At 39.5% G+C, this 9,437-nt stretch overlaps 1 protein-coding gene across 1 annotated transcript; it reads right to left on the bottom strand.

Annotated features, from left to right (window-relative positions):
* Nucleotides 1–1,724: 1,724 nt before the first annotated feature.
* On the bottom strand, nt 1,725–3,341 carry LOC143023726 (uncharacterized). The gene is made up of 2 exons (XM_076182326.1): nt 2,929–3,341; nt 1,725–1,797 (listed from the first exon to the last, which is right to left on the bottom strand). Exons 1-2 carry the CDS (start codon nt 3,339–3,341, stop codon nt 1,725–1,727), a joined length of 486 nt encoding a protein of 161 aa, XP_076038441.1.
* Between the last annotated feature and the right edge of the window lie 6,096 nt (nt 3,342–9,437).

Genomic DNA, 9,437 nt, shown 5'->3' with positions numbered 1-9,437 from the left:
TGGGAAGGGGCAAGATCAGCGCAGACTTTCCTGTTGATTTTCCAAGAGGCTTCTTCAGGACATGAAGCAAATCGAATCAAGTGTTTCACTCATGACACCAAGAATGAACTAGTGCAGACTATGCAGGGACTGACTGCCACTTGCCGCTACTTGTTCAGAAACGCTGACTTCCATTATGTCCTGCTGCGTGAGATCCAGATTGACCGGCTTGAGGAGGAGTTCTCAGTCTACCGTCAATCAACTGGTGCAAATTCTTTCATGACCAGTGTGGATGTGTTCTCCGCATGCAAGCAGAGGCTCACGAGATATGCTGCCGTAAACCTCCAGTCCATCGATGTCCACCCTGTGTCGAAGGAACAAACCTGCTTGGGGACTGCAATTGACCTAGAAGATGCAGCCTCTATTGAGAGGTGCACCACAGATGTGACACTGACTGTGAATCAAGAGTGCAGTGCGGACTATGTGGCGGGGTGGCTTGAAACGAATTGTGCGGACGATGTGGTCTTCAGCGCCGGGGAACCTCTTGTGACCAATGACGTTAAAGGACTTTATCGAGACAGTGTCCAGAGGTTCCCTGACAACTCCACATGTGTGCACTTTTGATCTTGTCAGATGTGGACTGTGTTTCATCAAGGAAGCCCGTCACAGTTCCTCCTGCCAGAAAAGACTGATGGAGATCTTGTCGACACTGGCCAGCTTCAGTGGGATTGACATTGGATGTCCCAAGACGTTCCGTCGTCTGGCAAATGTTCTTCTGAATGGACTCCACAACCTAAAGAAAGCCCAGCAGAAGAATGCAGTCCTTCTCCAGACCTCTGTAAAGAAGTCCTGGTTCGCTGATTAATCGCTGCAGTCTGGTAAGCTTTTGCTTCTATGTCTGTTTATTTGTGTGAACGTTTGTTTGTTTGTTTGCAATCACAAAGGTTTAACTGTAATCCATTTTGTAAAATGTAAAACAACAGCAACTTGGGTTCCTTTGAAATGTCCACTAACATCATACAATAATACAAGTTAAGTCCGGCTAAAATTGGTATTTCAAAGCATACCAGTGCCTTAGAAATAATTTCTTATTTCACTATAAAATTTTATATTAACTTATAAAGCATTGAATAAGTTAATAATTGATATATTTGTCCTATATGCAATAATAGGTTTCTAGTTTTTATATATTTGTCCAATATAAAATGTTAGGTTATAAAGAAAGCAATGGTCTCCGCTAGCGAAGCCAGGAATCTCGGTGTGCACGTCCTGTTTAATAGTAGTCCTTTGTGTATGTATATATACATACATATATATATACATATATATATATATATACATATATATATATATATATACATAATATATATATATATATATATTCTCACCTTCTCACCAGACGCCTGGTAGGCTAGTGCCTGTCAGCCACTGAGTCCCGATGAACGATTTTCCTCCATTCTTGTCGGTTCGCAAAGGTCTCTTCTCTCTCAATTTCAGTCAGGCTACTTCCCCTCGCCGCCAGTGCTTCCCCAACTCCTTCAACCCATCTCTTCCTTGGTCTTCCCACAGGTCTTCTTCCTTGAGGTCTATATTCCAGACATTTTCTCGGTAACTGGTTCTCGTTCATTCTTTGCACATGTCCATACCATCTTAGCTTGCTTCTCTCCACCATCTCCAAAATTGATACAACTCCCAGCTCTCTTCTTATGTCATCATTCTTCAACCTGTCTCTTCTAGTCACTCCTTTAATCATTCTCAGCACCCTCATCTCTGCAGCCTGTATCTTTGATCTTGTTCTGCTTGTCAGTGTCCAGGCTTCTGATCCATAGGTCAGTATAGGTCTTAATATGGTGTTGTATATTGTTGTTTTACATTTTCTGGGGATATTTTTGTCTTTCAATAGTGGATAGCATGCTTATATTTGAATTGTATTTACATATTCTATGGTTTAGTTCTATGGCCTGTCTATTTTCTCTTTCAAAACAAACTCCAAGATACTTAAAGTTGGTTACCTGCTTTAATCTCTCACTCCCCACCTCCACGCCCACTTCCACATTTCTTCTACCAACATACATAACTTCAGTTTTGTTTATATTTATTTTCATTTCCCTTGTTCTCAGCGTATTTTCCCATCTGTTCATTGCATTCTGTAGTTGTTGTTTCATCGTCGTCATCGTATATTTCTTTCATACATCTGTCCATATATATAATAAAGAGCAGTGGCGATATGACACCACCCTGCCTCACACCTGTTCTCACTTCGAACCATTCGCTCTCCATATCTCTTCCTCTAACTTTACTCATTGTCTCATGTAACATGCTTTTTATTGCCCTTTTTAGTTTACCAGGTATTCCATACTTTTCATGTCCCAACGCTTCCCACAGTTTCTTCCTAGGTACCCTGTCAAAAGCTTTCTCCATATCAATGAATACAGCATATTTATCCTTATTTCATTCCCAGTCTTTTTCCAGAAGTAGTTTCATAGCAAATATAAGATCTACTGTTCCTTTTCCAGGCCTAAAACCATGTTGCCACTTCCCAATTTTTTCCTCTACCAGTCCTCTGAGTCTCTGTTCCAGCACTCTTTCATAAATTTTTCCAGCGTGTGAAAGCAGAGATATACCTCTATAGTTTTTACATCTTGTTTTATCTCCCTTCTTATATATTAAGAACACTATAGCTCTCCTCCAGTCATCTGGGATCCTCCCCTCCTCCCACGCTATGTTGAAAATTCTCCTTAGCTATGTCACTCCCACATCATCCAGTGCTTTAAATCACTTGGGATTCCATCTTTACCCGTTGCCTTTCCATTTTTTATTTTCTTAATTGCATTAATTACTTCCTCTCTCGTAATCTCATCCATTTCCCCATAATTTCCATTGTTTACCACCTCTTCATGCACTAGATTTTCATCATTCTCTCTTATAAAATCCTCCACATTTAATAACCCTTCAAAATATTGCATCCATCTTTGACAAATATGTTCCGGCTCGGTAAGAAGCTCTTCCCCATTTGCACTTTTCAAGGCTCCTGTCATTGAATTCTCTCCTTTTCTATAATTCTTAGCCATGCTATATAGGAGCTTTTTGACTCCACCGAAATCTTCCTCCAGTTGCTCCCCAACACGTTCCCATGCTTCTCTCTTAGCCCCTCTTTTAATCTGTTCTGCTGCATTTCTAGCATCTACATATAGTTGTCTGTCTTCTATTTGTCTCGTTTTCATCCACTTTCGGAAACACCTCATCTTCAGTCCAACTGCTTGTCTGACTTCTGTCCACCATATTGTAGTTTTCTTTTTGGTATTACCATGTACTTTTACATGGATTATTTCCTCAGCTATGTCTTTTATCGTCGTCTTCATTTTTCCCCACTCAGTTTCACTCAGTGGTAAACAAGCCCATGGCATAGGAGGAAAAGTGTTAGAATGGATTAGAGCTTGGATTAGTAACAGAAAACAGCGGGTCACCATAAATGGAATAAAATCTAGGTGGGGCAATGTTACTAGCGGGGTCCCCCAGGGCTCGGTTTTGGGTCCCTTGTTGTTCATTATGTATATAAACGACTTAGACGATGGGTTAAATAGTGATGTTAGTAAGTTTGCGGACGACACTAAAATAGGACGCCTAATTAGGTCAGGAGACGACGCCCAGATTCTGCAGGATGATCTAAATAAACTGTTAACATGGTCGGTGAAATGGCAAACGAACTTCAATATCTCTAAGTGTAGCGTGTTAAACGTAGGGCTACACAACCCCGAAAATAGATACAGCTTAGATAATACGTTTTTAGAAAAATCTGAGTGCGAGAGGGATTTGGGAGTTCTGGTGAGTCCGGACCTTAAAACCAGGAACCAGTGCATTAGCGCCAGAAATAAAGCTAACAGGGCATTAGGCTTCATTGCTAGGACGGTAACGAATAGAAGTGCAGAGGTAATTATTAAACTCTATCTAGCAATAGTTAGACCCATCATTGACTATGCGGTACAGTTTTGGTCTCCGTCCTACAGAATGGACATCAATTCACTAGAATCAGTACAGAGAAGAATGACCAAAATGATACATGGACTCGGAAATTTGCCTTACGAAGAGAGGCTTAGGCACCTAAACTTACACTCACTGGAAAGACGCAGAGTGCGGGGTGGTCTAATAGAAGTGTTCAAGTGGATCAAAGGCTATAACAAGGGTGATGCAAACAAGGTCATCATAATAAAACAACAGGCCAGGAGTCGCAGTAATGGGTATAAACTGGACAAATTTAGATTTAAGAAGGAAATAGGCAAGAATTGGTTTACTAATAGGGTGGTCGATGAATAGAGTAAACTTAGTAACCATGTAGTAAGCGCTGAAACCATCAATTGTTTTAAAAAAGGATTAGAAAACTTTATGGATGTTGATGACAGGTGGTGATGGATACGGAGCTGCCTAGTGTAGGCCTTATGGTCTTTTGCAGTCTCCTTTATTTCTTATGTTCTTATGTTCTTACATCCTCACACACACCGTTTGGCAATTTCTCCTCCACCTTGTTTTTCAATTCTCTTGAGCATTCTTCATTTTTTAGATTTTCAAGGCAATATATTTTCCCCTTTCTTCCTCTGTTCCTCTTTGGTGTCTTTAATTTGACCTTTCCGATCACCATTCTGTGATCAGAATCCATTGATACTGAGGGAATGGCCCTTACATCTGAAAATATGTTCTTGTTGTTGGTTACGATTAGATAAATCATCAACTTATTCGTATATTCTCCTATTCCGCTATTCCACTGATACCATGTCCACTTGTGGGATTCCTGGTGTTTGTAAAATATATTCATAATTGATAAGTCATTTATCACACAGAAATCTAAAACTCTTTCCCCATCTAAGTTTCTATCTCCAATACCAAACTCCCCCAGGACTCCCCTCATTCCTTTTCTATTTCTCCCAACATGTCCATTCATATCTCCCATTATTATTACTGTATTTCTCGTATCTGCATCCATATCATATAGATATTGGAGTCTTTCGTAAAATTCATCCTTCTCCTGATTTGGACGTCCCTGTTGTGGAGCGTACACCTGTATCAGCCTAAGTTCTGTTTCCTTTAATTTGATGATAACATCTATCATTCTTTCGCTCTCATAAGAAACCCCTACTATCCTATCTGACATTTCTGGGGTCAGTATAAAGGCCACACCGTACATCGAATCCTCTCTTCCCTTCCATATTAAATGATAATTCTCGTGTAAAACCTTTCTACCTTCATTTTTTATCCTTGTCTCGCAGCAACCCAGGATATCAAGATTTCTTTCCTTCATCAATGTAACCATTTCTTCCTCTTTGTCTTTGATGGTTGAGACATTTAGAGTGGCAATCCTGATCTTCCTATACCTTTTCCTCTTCCCATTTAGTCCAAGTTCGTGTCCAGGTCGTAGCCGAAAAGTCCGTCCATTCCGAGGCTCAGTTTGCGTATCGTGAGCGTTTCTTGTTTTAAATGCCGGCTTGCTAGGCCTGTCGCACAACCCTCATCTTTTATCCGGGCTTGGGACCGGCATGTGGTTGGTTAGACATCCACTTGGCAGAGTTATATATATATATATATATATATTATATATATACATATATATATTTATATATATATATATTTATATATATATATATATATGTATATATATATATATGTATATTATATATATATATATATATATATATATATATATATATACAGTGCTCGAGAAGGATGTACGAACGGTTAGCGAGAATGAGTGATGAGGAGTGTTGAGGACTGTTTTTGCTGAAATGCACAATTTTATATAAAAATTAGCATATGGCTGCATTATTTGACCTACTTTCTTTCAAATGTGTGATTTCCATGTAATATGACCAAAGAGAAGTTATGTTTTTATGCTCTGCAAAATTACCGACAACATCTGTGATACCGTCCGGTTTTTGCTAAAATGCACAATTTTATATAAAAAATTAGCATATTTTTGCATTGTTTTCTTTAAAATGTGTGATTTTCATGCAATTTGATCAAAGAGAAGTTACGTTTTTATCCTCTGCAAAATTGCCGACCGACTTGCTCATAGTCGACCAAACTCGAACAAGGACGGTTTTTGCTAAAATACACGATTTTATATAAAAAATTAGCATATGGTTCCATTATTTGACCTATTTTCTTTAAAATGTGTAATTTCCATGCAATTTGATCAAAGAGAAATTACGTTTTTTATCCTTTGCAAAATTATGGACAACAGCTATGAATACCGTCCGATTCACTCATAGCCGACCAAACTCGAACAAGGACGGTTTTTGCTGAAATGCACAATTTTATATAAAAAAAAATAGCATATGATTGCATTATTTGAACTATTTTCTTTAAAATGTGTGATTTTCATGTAATTTGATAAAAAAAAAGTTACATTTTTATCCTCTGCAACTTACCGACCACAGCTACAAATATCGTCCGACTCATTAATAGCCGACCAAACTCGAGCAAGAACTGTTTTTGCTGAAATGCACGATTATATATAAAAGATTAGCATATGGTTACATTATATGATCTTTTTCTTTGAAATGTGTGATTTCCATGTAATTTTATCAAAGAAAAGTTACGTTTTTATCCTCTGCAAAATTGCCGACCACAGCTATGAATACCGTCCGACGGTTTTTGCTGAAATGCACGAGTGGTCAAATTACATGAAAATCTCACATTTTAAAGAAAATAGTCGAAATAATTTAACTGTATGTAATCTATTACACTAATAACACAAACGTAACTTGATAAAGTGTAGTTTGATCCATACCACCAGTGATCATAGATGGCGGGCTGGACGAATCGTAGCTGTGGTCGGTAATTTTGCAGAGGATAAAAGCGTAACCTCTCTTTGATCAATTTACATGGAAGTCACACATTTTAAAGAAAATAGGTCAAATAATGCAACCGTATGCTAATTTTCTATATAAAATTGTGCATTTGAGCAAAAACCGTCATTGTTTGGTTGAGGTCGGCAATTAGTGAGTCGGACGGAATGTGGTTGGTAATTTTGTAGAGGTTAAAAACGTAACTTTTCTTTGAGCAAATTACATGGAAATTACACATTTTAAATCAAATAGGTCAAATAATGCAACCATATGCTAATTTTTATATAAAATTTTGCATTTCAGCAAAAACAATCCTCAACACTCCTCATCACTCATTCTCGCTAACCGTTCGTACATCCTAGTCGAGCACTGTATATATATATATATATATATATATATATATATAATATGTATATATATATATATATATATATGTGTGTGTGTGTGTGTGTGTGTGTGTGTGTGTGTGTGTGTGTGTGTGTGTGTGTGTGTGTGTGTGTGTGTGTGTGTGTGTGTGTGTGTGTGTGTGTGTGTGTGTGTGTGTGTGTGTGTGTGTGTGAGTGTGTGTGTGTGTGTGTGTGTGTGTGTGTGTGTGTGTGTGTGTGTGTGTGTGTGTGTGTGTGTGTGTGTGTGTGTGTGTGTGTGTGTTTGTTTGTGTGTGTGTGTGTATCACTTTCAAAATTTTCTGTCATACTCTTTCCCCATTTCACATCTGCTCTCCTCTTTGCCTTCTTTATCTTATGCTTAACTTCCTTTCTCTTTACTTTGTACCTCTCATACGATTCCCTCGTCCTAATTTGTAGCCAATCTATGAATGCCTGATTCTTCTCTTCTACACCCTTCTTTGCTTCCTCATCCCACCACTCACTACCCTTCCTTCTATTTCCTCTCGCCCTTCTGTTCCACACACCATCTTTGCACACCTTATGACTCCCTCCTTGAACCATCCCCATTCTTCCTCCACTCCTAGTTCTACTCCATCCTTTACTCTCTCCCACTCCTCTCTCAACTTCTTATACTCATTCTACTTTTTTCCTCATTTAAGCAGTTCACTCTAAGTACCTCCCTACCTTCTGCCCTTTTCCTCTTTCTCCACCTATTCTCCACTCTCAATTTCCCTTCCACCAGGAAATGATCTGATATTCCCCCACTCTCTCCCCTTAGAACATGTACATCCTTAACTCTTCCTACCATACTCCTGGTCACCACTGAATAGTCCATTAACGCTCTATCTGCCACCCTTCCATCCACCACCCTCTCCCATGTGTACTTATGCTTGACTTTCTTCTTAAACACTGTATTTGCTATCATCAACTCTCTTTCAAGACACATCTCCACCATCAATTCTCCACTACGGTTTTTACCTGGAACTCCATATTTCCCAAACACTCCGTCAATTGGTTCATTTCCTACCCTAGCATTTAGGTCTCCCAATACAAATACATTGACATTTCTCCCTAATCCCTCTATGCACTCATTTATATCTACCCAAAAAGCCTCCCTTTCCTCTACGCTCTTCTCACTACCAGGCCCATATGCACTTACAAAAATCCACATCTCCTTTCCCAGATTCACTTTCATCCACATCAACCTTGATGACACCTCCTTCCACTCCACTACCCGCTTACCTATCTCTTCACTTACTAGTATAGCCACCCCTTCTCTCCCTCATCCCCTCTTCACTCCTGAGTACCTCCCAGCTACACTATCAAACTCACAGTTGCCCTTTCCTTTCATTTTAGTTTCAGTCAAAGCCAGTACATCCATCTTTCTTCTCACAAACATGCATGCTGCCTATCTCTTCCCTTTTACTCTCATGTGTACCACATCTACGCACATTAAAAGACCCAAACCTTAGGGTACTGGTTGAAAAACTCCCAGACCCTCTTATGCCTTTACTTTCTTTTTTACAAATGTCCCCTTTTGGGGCTACAGGTAGTAGGACTCCTAATTCCATCCCCGTCCCTTTTTGTTCGCCTTTTACGACTCAAGTGCAAACACTTGGTGGCAGTATTCTTTTCCCCCACCACAGGGTAGGTAGGCGAAAAAAGGAAATGAATATTCAGAGAAATGGTACAAGACAGTAACAAGGGGTTGGGGGACAGCATAACGGAGGGACAGTCGTAGTATAAAAGTGTCATAATTTCTCTATGTACAGAGTTTTCCTCTATCACAGACAAAATGATGTGTGGTTCTGGTCCGTAGGGGCGCCCCATATAGACCCTAAAGTATCAACTGCATGCTATTTTGCCACAATAACATGCAGCCAATACCCCAGACGGGGTATTGAAAGTAATAAAAAAAATGTTTTGGAAGGAAATTAAAAGAGGAAGAGGAGGCGAATCAAGTATAGAAGAAAAGGTAAAAGGTCCAGATGGAGAGATGATAATGGAAGAGAAGGCAGTGAGAGGAAGGTGGGCAGAGTATTTTAGGGAGTTGCTAAATGTGAAGGAGGATAGGGAGGGAAAGGTAGTTGCAGTGGGAAGCGCTAAGAAAATGAGAGTGATGAGTAAGGAAAATGGAGGAGAAATAGGGAAGGATGAAGTGAAAGCAGTTGTTAAGATGATGAGAGTAGGTAAGGCACCTGGGTTGGATGGATGCCATGCAGAATGTCTGAAG

The sequence above is a fragment of the Oratosquilla oratoria genome, unplaced genomic scaffold (assembly GCF_046742065.1).
Source record: "Oratosquilla oratoria isolate Oo_2021 unplaced genomic scaffold, ASM4674206v1 SCAFFOLD56, whole genome shotgun sequence".
Classification (NCBI taxonomy): domain Eukaryota; kingdom Metazoa; phylum Arthropoda; class Malacostraca; order Stomatopoda; family Squillidae; genus Oratosquilla; species Oratosquilla oratoria.
Note: the sequence above shows the minus strand (reverse complement) of the source record. Positions and strands in the feature narration are given on the sequence as shown.

Bases quoted from the DNA above. Each gene is read 5' to 3' on its own strand.
- LOC143023726 (XM_076182326.1), bottom strand. From the start codon at position 3,341: ATGAAGACGACGATAAAAGACATAGCTGAGGAAATAATCCATGTAAAA. The intron at 1,798-2,928 runs GTTATTAAATGT...CCTATGGATCAG, and splicing joins TGGATGCAATATTTTGAAGG to AAGCCTGGACACTGACAAGC.